This window comes from Monopterus albus, unplaced genomic scaffold (assembly GCF_001952655.1).
Source record: "Monopterus albus unplaced genomic scaffold, M_albus_1.0 scaffold342.1, whole genome shotgun sequence".
In the NCBI taxonomy this organism is placed as follows: Eukaryota; Metazoa; Chordata; class Actinopteri; order Synbranchiformes; family Synbranchidae; genus Monopterus; species Monopterus albus.
In genome coordinates this window covers 272,331-290,342 of record NW_018128222.1, presented here as the reverse complement: position 1 = coordinate 290,342, position 18,012 = coordinate 272,331, and the positions used below count along the sequence as shown (strand labels likewise).

The 18,012-nt window shown below is 42.7% G+C and overlaps 2 protein-coding genes across 3 annotated transcripts; one reads left to right on the top strand and one right to left on the bottom strand.

Annotated features, from left to right (window-relative positions):
* Positions 1–1,962: 1,962 nt before the first annotated feature.
* poldip3 (polymerase (DNA-directed), delta interacting protein 3) lies at positions 1,963–6,795 on the bottom strand. Its single transcript, XM_020625009.1, is given in 11 exon segments — positions 1,963–2,809; positions 3,280–3,346; positions 3,530–3,659; positions 3,758–3,835; positions 4,597–4,662; positions 4,664–4,819; positions 4,939–5,016; positions 5,139–5,183; positions 5,305–5,732; positions 5,854–5,954; positions 6,680–6,795. Coding segments are annotated over 11 exon segments (1,434 nt in total). The 5' UTR covers positions 6,748–6,795; the 3' UTR covers positions 1,963–2,592.
* A 1,758-nt stretch (positions 6,796–8,553) lies between these two features.
* fam234b (family with sequence similarity 234 member B) lies at positions 8,554–17,223 on the top strand. 2 transcript variants are annotated; one of them, XM_020624911.1, is made up of 13 exons: positions 8,554–8,744; positions 10,349–10,879; positions 12,386–12,499; positions 12,792–12,959; positions 13,192–13,307; positions 14,338–14,488; positions 14,640–14,778; positions 15,575–15,769; positions 15,876–15,954; positions 16,120–16,287; positions 16,396–16,516; positions 16,837–17,054; positions 17,135–17,223. In XM_020624911.1, the coding sequence occupies exons 1-13, from the start codon at positions 8,708–8,710 to the stop codon at positions 17,135–17,137; spliced, it is 2,040 nt and encodes a 679-aa protein (XP_020480567.1). In that variant the 5' UTR covers positions 8,554–8,707; the 3' UTR covers positions 17,138–17,223. The 2 variants fall into 2 exon arrangements, with proteins under 2 accessions (XP_020480567.1, XP_020480566.1); XM_020624910.1 differs by lacking the exon at positions 17,135–17,223 and having other exon boundaries at positions 16,837–17,085.
* Positions 17,224–18,012: the final 789 nt, after the last annotated feature.

Here is an 18,012-nt window from a genome sequence, read left to right as displayed (position 1 = left end):
CCTAGTTCCTCTGGTTTCTGCTGCCTAGGGGTTCACTAAACAGGTCATCACTCAGGGCCATCTGCCTGATGTATTCATGGATCTTGGATAGTGGCTCTGACACTCACTAATCCTCGGCCTCCTTCCTTCCACTTAGTGTACAGTCTCACGATGCTATTTTGTCCACCCCAAATCCCCACTTCTATCGTGAAGCTAGGCTAAATAACAGAAGCAGTGCTCTGAATAATGCAGTAGCCTACAGTTCACAATCAGCACTGTCTGTGCGCTAACACGGAACATATGCCACAGCGTGTAACAAATGACGCACAAACTCAGTTGTCGGTTTATTAGGAACACCTATCTTGAACTAAGTCAGTCTAATCCAAAAGTCCTGCAAGAAATCCTCCATCACAGTGACAATATTCAATTTGCATGCAAACTGTTTCGGACAGGTGTTGGGGTGCAGCTGGTGTACCACATAAACCGGCAACTGAATTTATTACTTAAGCACATTCTACCAAAGTTGTAATATAAGCATATCATGGTACTGTAGCCAAGTGGAAGTAAATTGTTCACATTATACTATTGCCAGCAAACTCTTATTTTGGCAGCATATTTTATTTTTGTAGTACTTTGAAGTGGTTCCTGTTGAGGAGTTTCTTAGTTCTGAAAAAAAAGAGAAAAAGACAGTGCTGCAGAAAGTGGGAAAAACACGACACTTGAGTAGTTGCTACCAATGTGTGAAGTAGACCCGGTTGATCGGAGAGTTGAAGTGAAGCTTTGGGAGAGATTTCAGTTTGTGGACCCTTGTTTTATTGAGGAGATAAGTCATTTTAGATTGTCTTGGTTGGGTTTTTAGAACCACCTGAACTCACTGGATTTGGATCTTCGATTTGAATGTTCTTTCTCCTTGACGAAGGAGATGGCGAGCCGTCGTGGGACCAAGATATGGGATGAACCAAGAAGGAGCCCATGTTTCCTTCAACCTTCTGGAGAGGGTGCACCTGTGCGGTGGGCCCACTTAGTTTCATAACTTGATACGGAGTGGAGAATTGACTGGTTTGACTGTTATAACGGGCCTGGGACTATATTGTGACAGATTGACTTACGCATGCGGGATGACGGTATAAACTCACAAACTTGAACTGAGGGATATAGCAGGATCTGGATTACCCTTAAAGGGACCATTTTTTCTTCATAAGCAATTAGGATCCTCATTCAAAAGGGACTGGGTTGATGCATCATATTTGTCTCACCTAACTTTCTTATCAGTTAAGTTGTTGAGTACTGATTTCAAAGAGAACTGTTCAGATGTGATGTTTTGGATCATTTGGGTTGAATTGTTGAATAATCATTTTTCCATGTTACCCTACTGCTTAGCTCCAATCATTTTCATTAACCTCTCCTTTTGAGCCTGGATACTGGTCCGAAGACCCAACACATCCACCAGATGAGCAAGGGTTACAGTACCATCTCTTTTTTCCTCTGTTTTAAGACTTTCTAAATGCTGTCATTTAATCTTATATAAAAGATGTAGCCATTTGATAGCAAAACTAGATGAATAAAAGCAGATGTGAAAATTAGGACAAACTGTGAAAGAACTTCAGAAGAGGCGTCATTTTATTACTAAACTTACATTTTCAGAAAGCCTAGTGCTGCATATATAGGACACTGACTTGTAGAAAAATGTACTATGACCATAGTATCACAGACAGGAAAGATAAGTCTCAGATACCTAAAAAGCTAAATATTTAATCATGACATTTCATTGACAGATCTGACCTCTCCTGTCTCACGTAACAAGAAAGCAAGAGAGTACTTTACATACCTTTAATATAAATTGAGTGTAAGGTACAGTAAAAATAATGAACCATATACTATGTCAAAACTAGACAAGCCACAAATGAAGCACACAAAAATCTGGCTGTGACAAGAATGGTAAAACCAAACCAAACCGTTTCAGCCCATCGCTGACTCACTCACCCAAGTGGAATTATTTTATTTTGGCTTGTAAGACCTCTCTCCTTGGGTTAAAGATCTGTGCTCCATACAGATGGTATCTACTGTATTACATAGCTTCTGCTGCGGTCTGTACACACTCAAACTATCCAGAAAGAGGTACAGACAATATAAATGAACACTTTTGTGCACGTGAGGGCCTTAGCAATACCGGATCTGTCAGTGACAATGCTGCTCTGTCTGTTAATTAAAAAATTTTTGATCTTTATTTTGCCTCTTCTCATTTTTTGGGGAACCAGGGACAAGTGGAGCTAATCATAAAGCTGGGCTGATAATGAATTAATGAAAAAGAAAAAAAATCCTTACACATCCAGCTTGACTGGGCACCCCCTCTACACACTGGATTAAAAAAAAAAACTACTTATGATATTTCTGTCCACTGGTCCAGTTTAGACAGACACAGGAAACACTTGGATGCCACAAAACCAAAACCAGGATGCTGCATATCCATGAATTTCACCTTCAGAGTAGTCATGTATATCAAATATGTAAAAACCAGTTTCATACGAGATGTTGATCAGCTGCTGTCAAGATGGAAACAATGGGACCCCAGTAATGTGTTTATGGACAGACAGTGTATTCACATGAGTCAAGCTAAATCTTAATGCGAAAGGCAGTGGCCTGTGAGCTGGGGGACTCAGTAGTGGGGGTGGACTGTGCAGTGGACTTGAACAAAGCTTTCAGGATGGTCTGGGGGTCCACCTCCGGGGTGGGCTGAGATGAGGCTCTCTGTCCAGCAGGGCGAGACAAAGAGGGGGGCAGACTGTCTTTCTTTGTACTGCTGCCTGTGCCTGGACTGTCACTGAGCCTCCTGCAGAGGAGCACACAAGAGAAAGTGGTGTCACAATTCAAGAACAAATGGATTAAAAAAAAAAAAAAGAACACAGGGTCCCATAGGTGAATTTCATTACAAATTAAAGGAGCATCACATGCTTGAAATAACTATTTCTGATGATTTTGAAAAGGTGTCAATAATTCTGTCTGGTCCATTTTTGGAGTTCTGTGTGGGATGTGTCAGATTTCACTTTTGTTCTGTTTCTTTGTGTTGTTCCAATGCAAACAAAAGAAATAAACACGAGAATACCAAAGAATTTGTGACTGGAACAATTTATGCAGAATACCAGGAAAATGTCAACAGGGCCATGACTTTTTCTTGTGACTGTAAATGGTTAACATCAGTGTTGGCTACTCAAGATAAAAGCAAACTAAAGTATGTCCATGTAAACAGTCAACTATAGCTTAATTTGAAATGAAGGAATGAAGCCCTGCAGGCTCACTTACAATAGAATGGGCTGATCCGAAGTGATGACATTTCCCTGAATATGAAGGTTACACTTCATGGGTTGGCCTGGGGGTGGGCAAGAAGAAGAAGAGAGAGAGACCATGATATGTAGAAACACCCGAAGCTCATCACTTGGGTTAACGGCAGCCTGTGTGACACCAAGTACATCCAACCAGGCTGTGCTTCACTCAAAACCAAGATGTCCTCAGTGTGCTACTACTACTACTACTGTAATAAGCTAGCACTCACCGTCCAGGCAGCGGTTGTTGTACTTCCTGTATGCGCTCACAGCGTCCTCTTTACGGACAAACACCACTTCAGCCACACCCATCTTCACCAGCCGCGCTCGCTTCAAGGCACCACACACACAGAACAGCTCCTGTGGACAAATATATATACATACATGAGTCAACATGACACAGCAGAACTCAACACAAAACCAAATAGAAACCAAAGCAAACGGTGTGAACTACTCACAACTATGTCTTCCTCTGTGACCCGGGGATGCAGGTTGTTCACCGTTATTTTGGTTCCCTCCAAAGGACTGAAAGTAGGCTGGGTAGAAATACCACAAACGGCACATGGTGAAACATACGCAATGAAAACAGCCATCATAAAAAAAATATGTTCACATATTGTGTTGTGATTACTCTGCCAAACATCTTGACCACGTCAAGATGGAAATGATATTACTGGGATAAACACAGTTTCTGACCAGCAATTTCACTGGAGACGAGTGAGTGAAGAAGGAAGTATAGTAGGAGAAAAGGTAACACTGAGCATCTAAGTTCTCTCTCACTTCCTGTTTCCTGCTTCATCTCCTCTCTTTTCTCTCAGGCTCTCTGTGCTAGACCATCAGCTGTCCTGCGACCTCCCTCTCGTCCCCCCATTTTCCATTGAACATTAATTTGCAGAGTTTTTCCTAACCCCATACAATGGTGTAGCAACAGAGGTTGTCTTATGTTGCACAGATTTTAAAGCCAATAGAGGCAAACGTCTGGGTTATGATACTGAGCTATATAAAATAACATTGACCTTACTTTATTACGTGAATGGATTAAACTTGAAGTGTGGGGGAAACAAACAATACAAATCATTAAAACATTTACATGCCTTTCTAGACCTGATCTATAAAGTGTTTGCAACCTAGCCTACATTAGTTCATTTTCTCTCAGTAGGCTAAAACAGAAATGTTACTGACTCTGTAACCAACAAAAATGGAAATGACACTGAATATTACATGGAGGAAACAAGCTACAAAAGGAAGGACAAATGCAAACTCAGCTACAGATTCCATCACAAAATATCTACAGTACCTGAGGGGGAGCAGGAGCCATGGTGCTGGTTTCAGCTGGGCTTTGCTGGAGGGTCCTGGTGACAGGCTTGTAAGGCTGCAGCTGAGGACCGGTTAGCAGCCACGCTGGTGCTGGGCCGAGCGGGGGCCACTGGGACAGGAGGACGTGGGGCTGTGTAAGTATCGTTTTTAACCACCTTGGTTATCGGGGCTGACATGGAGAACGTCAAACCCACTGAACCAGACTGTATGAAACAGAGGAATGAAAAGGTCAGATTCAATTTCATATGGAAAAGACACTGGACCTCTGTGTTGAATCCAACATTATGTGAGTTCAGGTCAGTTGTCAAGAAGCAGCTCCTACCCGTGACTGTAGCAAATTGTTTGTAGTAGTGATCTTTATTTGTTTACTAAGGGTGTCATCATGTTCATTTGTCACAGGCTGTGGGAGACAAAATAGTCTACTTAGTACAACATTACACAAGGGAAACCTAGCATTTTCTCATAAACACAAAAATTATTCTCAGCCTGTCAAATGAAACGTGCAAAGAAAAATCACTCGACCTGTGTAGCTGCACGTATGCCACCTGACATCCCTAGTGGACTTTGCTGTAAAAAGAAGCATCACTTAATAGATTGCACATCAATATCGATATTCAGTTCAGTACGTCAACAAACATGGAAGCTGTCAATGACCTTTCACAGACAAACCAATTAGTTTTAACCTCACCTGAATGGTCTTGGTTATTTTTAGGGGCAGTGCAGTAGCCACCTGTGTCTGTGTCCCTCCAATGCTCCTCTTGAGGCTCAGCCTATCACGAGCATCTACCATTCTCTTATTATTGCTCAGCTGTGGCGTTGTGCTGGCCCTCACACCCAGTCCTTGTACATTAGGGGCAAACTGCCTTGCTTTCACACCACCAGTGCTGTTGTTGGTGTTTATCTGTATCTGTGGCACTAGTGTCTGGCTCTGTAGTTGATGTGTTGCTGCTGTCTTCTGCGTGATCTGTGCAGACACGCTGAGCTGATTCTGCCCCTGTTTGCGTGAGTTAATCATCTGACGAGCATCCTGCAATCCCCCTGCTCCTCCCCTGCCCCGGATTTTAAAGCGAGCATCTGTCTGACCCAGCTTTTCTCTGGCATCTTTCACCTGAAATCCTGAGAGGAGACAAGCAGAAGATTGAAGGAGAACTTAATTCTAATCTCCAATGCACAACACTCAATGAACATAAGGCCTTGTTGATCTTGGCACATGTATTTGTCTAGAAAACACTGTTACCTGTTCCTCCTCCAAGCCGCTGTCTGACATCATTAACTCCAATCTTCTGCCGGGCATCAAAAGTCTTACCAACCCCTCCTGCACCCCGTCCAAACGTAGCCCTGAGAGAAACACCAAACTTTCTTTAACTACAACACTGGCACTATAATACCCATTAGAATTAGGTTGATAATGCACCGTTTCACATTTTTAAACAGTAAATAGTTCACCAGCAACACTTTTATTAGTATTGCTCATTTAGTTAACATATTGGTAATTAATCATTTTTGCTGCACACCACAAAATGCATTTAGAGACTGTCCTACAAAATTATTAAATTTCAACAGAAAATATGACAATACAATTTCTCCTGTACTTTCCAAGACACTGAAATGGGCGACAGTATTAAGACATTTTACATACAAGATATTTCCAGCGAGCACATTTTTGTAGTAAGTGGAAACAAAAAATACTTAGAGGCCAACATAAATATTGGCTTGCCTGCTAACGTTAGCGTTGAGCCTGACGAGTGAAGCTAACTTACACACATAAAACAACTGGAGGCAGGTTTTCAAGTTGAAATGTTGTCGCTACTACTAAAGATGGCTTGGTATAAAACACGCTTGGTCGGATATCTAACACATATTTGACTAGTTTAACGATGAATGGACTTAAAGGCCTGCAGCTAACAGTTACTTTGCTTAGCCTTAGCTGTAATGGACTAGCGTTACCTTACTCAACTTGATAACAAGAGCTCTCGCGTCACGTTGTGCTTTTAGAAATATTATTATGCGTCAACGCGTCCTTAATAAGCGAACATCTGTAATTGCAATAATAGTTTTATTACCGTTTAGCTGGTGCCTTGACATTAATACCGCGCTGTCGTATCACTTCGTCCAAAGTGACGTCTGCCATTTTCTCAAACTGACTCACAGCGCATGCGTGCACGAAATAGTTCAGCTAGGGTTACGGAAACTAAGTTGGGCCAAAATAAAAACAAGCGTTTACTTGAAATTCCATAGTTAGTGTTTATCTTTTTCCTTTATTATGTGTCTCATAATTACACGTGTTTGTATGCCGATGTAACATTCAAACACAGGCTACACTAATTATCACGTAGGCACTCTCCCGTTAATATAATAATCTGCAATCGACTACTCTGGACAAAAGGCCTACACTTACATGCCTCGGTACCCATGAACCTTTGCGACAATAACAAGCACATTGATTTTGTGCAACACACATTGTTTATTGTCAACAAACACGTTTAACATGTTTTTTTAACAAACTGTGTTTTATTATAATACCTACTGCCGTTACTACAAACTAACCTGAACTGGTGCCAGTGAACCAAATGTGGCACCCTAACAAAGAATGTCTGGACACTGCAAGTATAGCAGCCTTCAGCCAGTTAATGTTTATGCCTTAAACTGATGAGTAAGGAAAATAACGATGCGGGGTGACGCCCGTGTCCTCGTTCAAATTTCGAGAACAATTTTTGACAGGGTACAGGTCTGCTTGTTGAGGTGACTTGCCTACTTTGCGAGATGCCTCGTGAGACTAGGACCTTCCCTGATTCCCTTAAGTGTTGAAAAAAAAAGCTTCAAAGACTTGTAAAATGTTTATTAAGTGTAACTTAAACCTCTGAAACATATATACAATTATTTTAGCGCAACTTGTGTACGTTTCTTGTTCATTTCACAATGTACAACATTACAAAATATAGCTTCAAAAGTACAACATATGTCTCTGATGTAATCAATCAATAAAAGCTTTATTTGTATAGCATCTTTCATACAGGTTCACATTCATGCAATTACAAATGCTTCACTGACTGACAGAATACATGTGAACCTTAAAAACAAAATTTAAAAACAGTGGATTTAAGTTGATTATGTATATATAATTTTTTAATTATTTATTAATTTAGCCACAGGGGTTGCAAGCCAGTGACTTCTGTGCCAGTCCCAAGCCCAGATAAATAGAGAGGGTTGCGTTAGGAAGAGCATCCATAAAACCTGTCCCAAATCAAATATTAACCGGTGTCCATACCGGATCGGTGGTAGTCGAAAGAAGAAGCCTACATTCTTATAGTCTATATTTCGGTTGCAGGGCATGAAAGAAAAACTCCAAATCCCAGGATGCACCCGGGAACCTGAAAACCAGATTAGCGAGAGCAGTAACTATTTAGCAATAACTATCTCAGTATGTTGCCGTTATGTTTTACAGCATTAGGGATCCTCACCATCCAGCACACTGACACATAACCAGCTAAACAGACTGGAGCGGTAGGATATTTCACATACAGGATTAGTGTTTTGCCCAGAGAGTACAATATTAATATTTTAACAGTAGGCTATAGAGGGAATTTTTAGTAAATTATTTGTTAAAATGGACTGACAAAAACATCACTATATCTGAGTGGATGGGCTGTATTCATATTATTAATATAATGGATGGATCCGTATTCAATCCAGAAAGATTACAACAAGATGTGATTCTAGCTGTCAATGAAAGTTGTAGCCTATGTTTAATGTTTCTTCCTTAATTAATCAGTGATATTAATATTTAATATTTAAAACACCCACCATTCAATTAGCATATACATAATTCATGTGCAAGGCTGCACAAGTTATCAAAAGTAGAGGTTACTGTTAAATCCTGCTTCCATATGGAAACAGTGGATCTAAATCAGTCAACATCCGGGAAGCCACACGTGATCCAACGCTGTCGTAACTCCCACCTTTAGGGTTCTGATTTTCGAGCAGTCTCGCTGTCGTAACTCTCTCCTCTATGCGGTTCTACGCTGATCCATTCGGCTGTGTCGGGTCTTTTTGAGCCATTCGTCCCCGCTACTTCGGAGAGGAGAAGAGAAATGGCTGCAGCTTTGTCCCGTGCCCTCAAACTGCCTGGTAAGATGCGCTACACGTATTTTTCTACGTGACAAATAATGTGACGAAAGATAGCGGATAATTTACTGAGCCCCAAGGAATGAGTGGTCTGCGGTGGCCCCCAGCTCTTTGAATGCACCTCAGTCAGATTAGTCACAAATCAGGTGGCATATCCGCTCTATACCATCCCACACGGATGGACACGGTTTCCAAAGGAAGCTATATAGGATGGATATTGGAAGCTATATAGGATGGATATTGTGGATATTGTGTTTCCAAAGGAAGCTATATAGGATGGATATTGTGTTCTGTGTATGTAGAGCTGCCTTCTTTTTATTAAGGCGCCAGGGCTGTGCGCTGCACCTTAGCTAGCTGCTAGCTGATGCCAAGCCAACACACTGGAGTCAACACAAATATGATACACATTATACCCACTTATGTATATTTGTTGATGTATTATTGCTGTTATTTTGCTATATTTTAAGCCTGTAAAGACCAAAACAATCCGTAGTCTGTATAAGATTTATTATTGTAATTAGTAGGCCCTAGTTGTAGTATAAATATGTTATAGATGAGATGAAACGTGACTTTAGTCTTTTATTGCCTTCTGTATTATGGTAAACTACAGCATAGGATGATTCTGTGGACAAAATATATTTAGCATTGAAATACATGTAATCAAACTAGCACTTTAACTACATTTTGCTTGTTGGTAGTTCATATGTGCATAGCAGTCCAAGTAGCTAAAGAACTTTTTGCTAACTACAAACAATGTGGGGCCATAAAAGGAAATGTAATTTTGTTTTTTTTTACAACAAAATATAATATTCCTTATAGTTTTGTATTTCTGAAAAGCCCAGATGGAATCATCTGGTTTAGGACAAGTGTAGGTCTCTGGGGTAGACAGTCAACTCACCCGCCACAAATATTTGGCTGCAGTTTTTAATGTTTTGAATCTGAATTTGTAAAACTAAGCTTGAATACATTAGGTGTCAGTTAGTCATAAGTATTGGTCAGTGCTACCTATTGACAAATTGTTCAGAGAAGTTGTTGCACGCTGTTTAGAAATAAAATAGTTTGAACTAACCAACTTTTTCTCTGTAGCTTTAGTCAACTAAACTAGATTTCTCAACTTCTCTCAGTATCAAGTAATTGGTAACTTGCTTAGAAAGTAGCTTCCCAGCAGTGGATATTTATAAAATACTCTCTGTGTAATTGCTATAATTAGATGGAACTGTCGGTGTAAACGTGGGATGTTTGAGTACTAACAGGCAGTACTTGAGTAAAATGCATTCGTGAACATTTAGCAATATCTGGAATGTGAGTGTCCTACAACAGTCATTAAAAGTGAAAGTGAAAAGAGGCCAAACCCAGTGTGACCCACCGAGCTGGACTACACTGAACATCAGTGGGTGGATCATAAACATGCTGCTACTTTTTAATTTGCAAGGTTAAATGTAATGTCTGTTTGCTGCAGGGTTTCATTTAAATAATTAACCAACTGTTGAATATGGTGCCCAAACCTAATTGTGTATCAACAATATATCAGCAGAGCATCACAATACAACAGTCACACACAAGACAGTTGATCCTCACCAGTGTTGTGTGTGTGTGTGTCCCTGCAGGGAAGAAGGGCTCTGAGCTGGGGGAGTACGACCCCCTCACCCAGGCAGACAGCGAAGAGAGTGAAGAAGATGACCTGGTGCTCAACTACCCCCGAAATGGCCTTGGTAGGGATGGAATGGGCCACTCAAAGCTGCGGGGTGGCAGGTCTGGAAGACCTCTGGGGCCCAAAGATGAAGCACAGGGGGAGGGGGAGGATGAGGAGGACGAATGGAGGGAGCGACTCCCCAGCAAATCCAGGAAGGACAGAGACCACATGAAAGGAATGCAGTACTGGAGCCACAGGGACTCGGGCAGGGACAGAGCAGGGAAGGACAGAGGGGGGTCCCTGAGCGGTGCAGGGCGGGGGGTGCACAGAGCAGATGCAGAGGAAAAGAAGAAGATGATGAAGAATGCTGTCCGGAGCATGTTCTTCCTGGTGCCACTGGTCTGCGCCGCCGTGCTTGTGCTGCTGTGTGCATTCCTGATCCCCTGCAGGAAGGGTGAGCTGGAACGGACGCTGCAGTGGGAGAGAGCACTGGAAGATGCTGGAGGTGAAAATGACTGCAGCTATATTTTAGTGTTTTCTATTATTATTGTATTTATCACAGTGTTGCCACCACTTATAGCTTATAAGGACTGACTCAGGAGTCTCTTTGGTCTGACATGCACTCTTCAATTAGTCAAGTGTAATTACACAGGTTTGTCAGCATTATTCTACCACCCACACAGTCTGCTGCTGCACACACTATGAAGTACATACAAACAGTACTGCGTCTTTAATGGCCACCCACATATTTATCAGTAATATATAAAATGTACTGTCACAGTTCAGCCAAGGAGTTTGATTGTTAATGTTAGGAAACTTTGTAAACCCTGTGCTTTTTATGTCTTGTGCTATTCCAAAAGCAAAATGCACTTTTAGCATTTCAAATCCACCTCACAGTGAGACTTGTAAAAGCAGCTAGTAGACTCAGACCCTGAGTAAAGGGGTTTCTCCATTATAGGAATCTAGTGAAACGTGTCACGAGTAACATCACAGGTTCTGTGTTTCCACTATGATCAAAGGTCAAGGTCAAAGGTTTATTTGTCATATGCACAGTTAGGAAACGTGTTTCCCTGTACAATGAAATTCTTACTTTGCCGTCCACATGAATGCCACACAATACAAGTGAAATATAAAGTAGATGAGCAATAACAAATCTAAATAGGCAGTAACACAAATCTAAGGCACTTTGTAGCAGCAAGTGAAGGGAGCAAATAAAAATACAACACAATATAATGCAGAGAGAATATATGCTACGTGGGAGCTGTGGAGTGTAAATACTCAGCAGTGATTGTGCAATTGTGCATGTGAAAAATGAGTATGTAAACAGTACAGATGGAATTACATGAGGTAGATCCTGAGTCAGCTGTTTAGGAGTCTGATGGCTGAGAGAAAGAAAGAGTTTTTCAGTCTAGAGGTCCTGTATTTCACACTCCTGAGCCTCCGACCGGAGGGTAGGGGTATGAACAGTCTGTGCTGGGGGTGGGTGGGATCTTTGAGGATGGAGGCAGCCTTCCTATGCACCCTGTGGTGGTAAATGTTCTGCAGAGAGGGCAGTGGAATCCTGGTGATTTTCTCTGCAGTCTTTACCACTCTCTGCAGGCGCTTGCGGTGCGCCTGCTTTGGAGGTTCATTCTGGGAGCTAAATTTCATCACCCTTCAGGAGGTAATACTAAAATAGTAGTACCAGGACCACAAGGGGGAGGGTGTGTGTGTGCACAGAGCAGTCACTGATGGTGTCTGCGCCTTCTCACCTCAAGCATTAGCATTACAAGAACTGTGTGTAAACACACAGCTTGACTGCCTGTGAGAGGGGAGCAGCCCCTCCCTCCTCTAAACAGAGACCGACAGAGAGAAAATACAGTGGAATAACAAAGCAGGATAGTCGGAGGCTATGCTTGGTGATGGTTGAGGGACGTACGGGGTGTACCTCTGGTTAGGGTCCCGTAGTGGAAATGCAGCATAAGACTCTGCTGGTGGGTGGTTTTCATTCTGTTTTGCTTCCTCTGTCTAGGTGTCACCCCACCTGCACTGGCGCTGTGGGATGTCGATGGTGATTCAGTGGAGGACATGTTTCTTGGTGTTACTGAATGGACCAATGACACCCATCCCACACAAAGGAGCAAAAGTATGTTGGGCTTCCTTGAAAAGGCGTGTTGTGCCCTGCTGATTCAGACAAGCTGCAGGGCCACTTCAGATAAGAAGAGAGGGCGACTAGGGCGCCAGGATATTCTTATCATGTGTCACCGTCCTCTGTGTTCCTCTGTAGTGTCTTTGTGCCTTTGCTACTATTTGTACTGACTTTCTCATCTAATCCTGGTACCCCTGAACCTGAATTCACTTTAAGACCTAGTCCTCCTGTTCCTTCTTTAACCTTCGCTGTTTTGTGTTAATGCTGTGTTGTTTCCTTGGTTTCCCAGTCTATGCTGTGGTGGTGCTGTCTGCAGCCAGCGGCCAGGTGCTGTGGAGGAAAGTCATGAGAGAGTCTGTCATGTACATCCAGTGTGGTCTGCAGTACAGCACCCAGTCGTCACCCGTGTGTCTCCTCATCAGCAAATCCATCCTCATGGCAGTCAACGGCACCACAGGTCAGAAGATACGTTTCAGTCCTTTTCATGTGGGTTTAAAAGTAATGAGTCATTTAAAATACTTCATAACCACTTAAATGAGCTTTCTGTATTTGACATAGTCTGTTGTCTCAGGATATGATTCTACTGGGCAAAGTCATAGTGGCCAGTTGTCTTGGTTTGCAAAAGTCAATAAGGGCCGCCCACGTCAAGTGTTTCAGACAAGGTCACAAGCTTTGCTGTCATTCCTCAGGGAAGAATCTGTCATCGCTCCAGCTCAAGAACATTGAATCCCAGGCCGTGTTGCTCCCAGACCTCCAGGGCGACTCGGTCCCAGATCTGCTCATAGCCACCCTGCCCACAGATGAGGTACGGCCACACTCGTATGGAAGTGCGCTTGTATTTACCGTCAAAAATAAACAATAATGTGGAATTTCAGCAGGTGTGGCCAAACGCTTGTAAACAGCTCATACAACTGTCAGCCACCTCCTTCTGTTCCTTTTGTGAGCAAACATTAAAGTTACTCAATGTCTTTTCAGTCACTACAGAGTCTAGTGAGACTCAAAACAAACTCACACCAAAAACCACTCCTGGCTACTCTCTACCCCTCCTGTCTACTACGGATGCCTGGTTGGGACAAACTGTACAATAAGCAGGCTCCAGTCTGATGCTAGCGTTAGCTGGCTAACAGTAAACGTGTCAGAACGCTCTGGTTACTGCTGATGTGACACAAACCTCCAATTAGTCTCAAATTAAAATCCTATTAATTCAACACAAAGGTAAAATCCTGACCATGCTAGGTGGCTAATGCTACCAAAACAAACAGGTTAGCTTTAGATGCTAACACATCCAGAAGGAAGATGGCACTTCATCCATCAGGTAGAGAGGATCCAGCTGCAGCCCATTGTGATATGCAATGTGACATTTTGTGGCACTGGGGTGACCACACATCGTTGTTAAAAAGTCAAGAAACTTTCTGGGTATTGATGTTACACTAAATCCCCCCCCAGGGGTCTTGATGACACACTTTCACTCAGTGTAATGTCATAAACTTTGTCATCATATTTCAGCTCAGATCTACTGACTGGAGATGTTTGGTGGTAGTTTATGGTCATATGTACTCGTGGTTGTTCTAATGTTGCCAGATGCCATTTAAAGGGATGATGGATACATTTACTAAGCAAGATTCTTCTCAGTTGAACACTCCGATGTGCAGAGACGGTGTGATTGTACAGTAGTTAAAATCCCTAGAGGGGCATAGTAAAAAATGCCAGTTGCCGTGATATTTACTCCAGCTAAAGGAGGTCAGTGTCATCAGTGTAATGGAAGGTTTACTGATCATTTTCCAGGCCTTTGCATTCACTGCCTACACACCTATGTCTGCCGTATTCATTTTCAGACTTTGGACCTCTCCCTGACCTTGGTCTCGGGGCTGACGGGGACACAGATCGGACGTCCGGTGTCTTTCAGCTTCACCGGGCAGGGAAAGCTGATTGGTCCTTTGCTGCATCAGACACCAAAAGGGGCATACTACGTCCTCTTTGGACTGGGTAAAGACATAAATCAGCAGTGTACAGCCCTGAGACATTACTCTAACAAGTGTTGTTACCATTATAATGTGACTCATTCAGGTCATTTACATCACATACAGATTATTTTAGCTGCCGTTTTATACGACCACTTCACCGTCTGTTTCCTCAGGTAACGTCCAGGCCATCTCTCTGTGTGATATCTACATTCGAGCCACTGGCCAAACGCCCGTACCTCAGGCTCTTCAAATGAAGGATCCAGGGTGGGAGAAGCTAAGAACCAACTCTTCCTCCTTCATACACATTTACAGGTGTGTGACTGAGGCATGGCTCTGGTTACACTTTACAGACCCTTCTTTGTCTGTTGAACCCTGTTACACCCCAGCTCAGGGGAAATCTGAGGAAAATGAGACTCCTGTCATTACAGCACTCAACAGTGACAGAAATGAAGACTTTCCAAAAAAGAATAAACAACGTCAGAGTAAGTTCAGCAAAACAATAAACAAAACAGGCGAAATGAAATCCACCCATCCAAAACTAAGGCAAACAAAAGTACCTAAGCTTACCTGTTAGCTAAGCTCCTGTCCAAAAGATGCTACCCCCACCCCTACAACAATCCTAGGAGCTTGATAACATAAGATGATTACTATTTACACCATTTACAACAAAGCCAGTATGACAGAGGAGTCACAGCGTGGTGGCTGGGCAGTCTGGTGAGAGTCCCACAGGGCCTGGGAGGAGCTGGTCTGGAAGCAGCTGTGACCACAGAACTCACACGGGGGAGTTAAAGTACAACAAATCACAATTGACCAGCTGGTTTGTAGGAGACAAGTGCGATAATCCAGCTACTGAGTGACGGCTTTTATTTAGCTATTTATCGCAGCGGAGTTAAACAGAAAATGCTCAACTTGTTAATCATAATTGAAAAGTGACAAATATTTTAGTACTTTTTTTTAATAAATGCACTTTAAGCAGTAAACAAATTAATTGTCTTATATAACTTTCCAGTAGATTAAAACATTAAGAAATGTCCTTTTCTCTTGCAAGGAAGGTTGATTTCTAGAATCTAAAATAATCACCGTTGTTCGACTCTTATCGTCTCCCTAGAGGATCTGAGAGCGTGGAGTTCCTGCACCCCCTTGTGGCTGGTTTTGGTAACAACCGCAACAACCTGGACATGGTCTCTAACTTCAGTGCCTCCAAAAGTGACTGGGTGCTGGTGTATGGCACCAGCAAAGTCTCAGTGATCAAACAGAGGGACATACGTAAGAAATGGACCTTCAGCTCAGAGCCCATTCACAGGTAAAGCTCTGCACTTCACTGCTGGTACATTTCAGTTGTTTGAACTGTAAAGTTACATGGATGAACTTTGCAAAATTTCCTTAAAGTGTCTCCTTTCCTGTCACAGCCAACCAGCCTTGGGACACTTCAGTGCCGACGGGATCCTCGATCTCTTCTTTCAGCATTCAGCAAACGGCGTCATGGAGGTAAAGTGGGCTGAGCTTTCATTCACTGTGTTTCAAAAACTCTGGTTAAACTTGGCATTATTGAGTTGTCACAGAAAGTGCCGGTGCTGTCTTGACTGAACACAGATAGCTGACCTCCATGTTGGCTCTAACTGTGCTGGTTTCGCCCTCTTCTCTGTCTGTCAGGCGCAGGTCATTGATGGGGACAGCGGGCGCCTTCTCTGGTCTGCAGAGTTTGTGTGTCCTGGTCTTGTTTTGGAAGCGTCAGTTGTCTCCACCTTGACTGGCCAATCGGTTTTCCTCTTCTGGGCCAGTGAACCAATCAAAGTGCAGAAGAATGTTACCAGGACAACTGTGAGTCTGCAAAGAGCCTGCTCTGCCTGAATCATGTTCACAGCTTATTTTACTTCTTGGAGCTATAAATGAAACAAAGGCACCAAACTGTCCACTGTGGTTGTGTAGGGGGCACCGGGTGCTGCTGCAGCTGAGCCTCTCATCAGAAAACTCTTTCTGCTACACCCTGCATATCCCACAATCCTGCTGGAGCTCACCAGCACCACAGACACGGCAGTTATCTCGGCAGGTAAAAATCAAAATGTACTGGAGCTGCAGAATACTGCAGAACAGCTTTAAAGAATATAATCTGTAGAACCGTAATCATCCACCAGCCAAGTGTCTGGTTATTGCAGTTGAATTTTGCTTTTGCAAAGAAAAAGAAACTTATCTTGTAATAATGACAAACAGAATTATGCGATAAGGGCTCCAATCTTCTTTTACTTTTGTGGATATAAAGTGCCTCTGTAGATTATCAAGTGGTCTTGAAAATGAGAAAAAGAGTAATTACACATTAAATAGTACGTGCGTTCTAAAACCTTCTCTTTCTCCTGCTTTGTCTCGTGGCAGTGAGTTATCAGGAGCATCAGAAAGACGCCTCCTACATCACCGTATCCTCCCGGCCCACAACTGATTCGAAGCCCATCGCCCGGATCGTCAAGCGCATGAGCCTCAGAGCTGTAATCACCAAAGCACAAATAGTCAGACTGGAGGAAAACGGGGGAGCTGTAAAGCCTGGCGTTTTCGAGGTCAACAAGTTCTTCAGGCATCTGTCCTTCAAACGTCAGGTGTGAGATACCCGTGGTCAGATCAGGCACTCAGTAGTAACAGTCTATTAGTAGTCTCTTCTAACTGTCTTTTTGTTCAGTGACGAGCCAACGCTGCTGCCACACAAGGCGGTGCGACTGCAGGGACTCGTGTCAGGATGAAAGGGGCAAGCTGTGGAGAGCTCTGCACCAAGGAGACATGAACTAAGAATTTTCCTTTGCTCACGTCATGTTAGCTTCACTCTGTATGAAATTCATTTGTTACTCGAGAAAGGTTTCATTCCTGTAAACAAATTGTGTAATATAGGGAGGTCTGACAAATGTAGCTGAATGTTTATGATTGTGTAGCTCTGTGCTGTGGCTCATTACTGACAGGGAAGGTGAAAGAACATTTCAGTATGTTACCAACAGGAGTCACTTCTGAATAACTCTTCCAAAGTCACTATATTCATGTGTTGTCATCCCAGAGCGAAATGCTTTTTGTAATGAAGCCACTAATAGTGCTGATCACCACGTTCAGTAGCACAGAGAGTGTAAATATTTTATGCTGTACAGTATTTATTGATTTATTCTATTTCTGTTCTGATGTGTTTGGATGAATCAACCAATCTGGCTGCTAAAGGTCATGGCATTTAAATATAAACCGCAGGAGCAAGCATGAAAATTACTTCTTTACAACACTGCAACGTGCATCACTTACTTTATTGTGGTCACTGAAACTGTGCAGATGCCACCTGTGTATCATACTGAAGGACCAGGACACAAGGAAAACTGACTTCTGACTGGGAACAGGAACATTTGCTCGAAATAACTGAAATGAAGCGATCGAGCACCACAACTGTCTAAACTTAACTTAAGCCTAATTTTACATACACTCGAGTCCCACAGATAACCTGTGGGGAGGGTTTCCGGGTGGCTTTCTCCAAAACATCCGGGACACTAACGGAGAAGGGCAAAGAAACTGGACTCTAATCAGCAA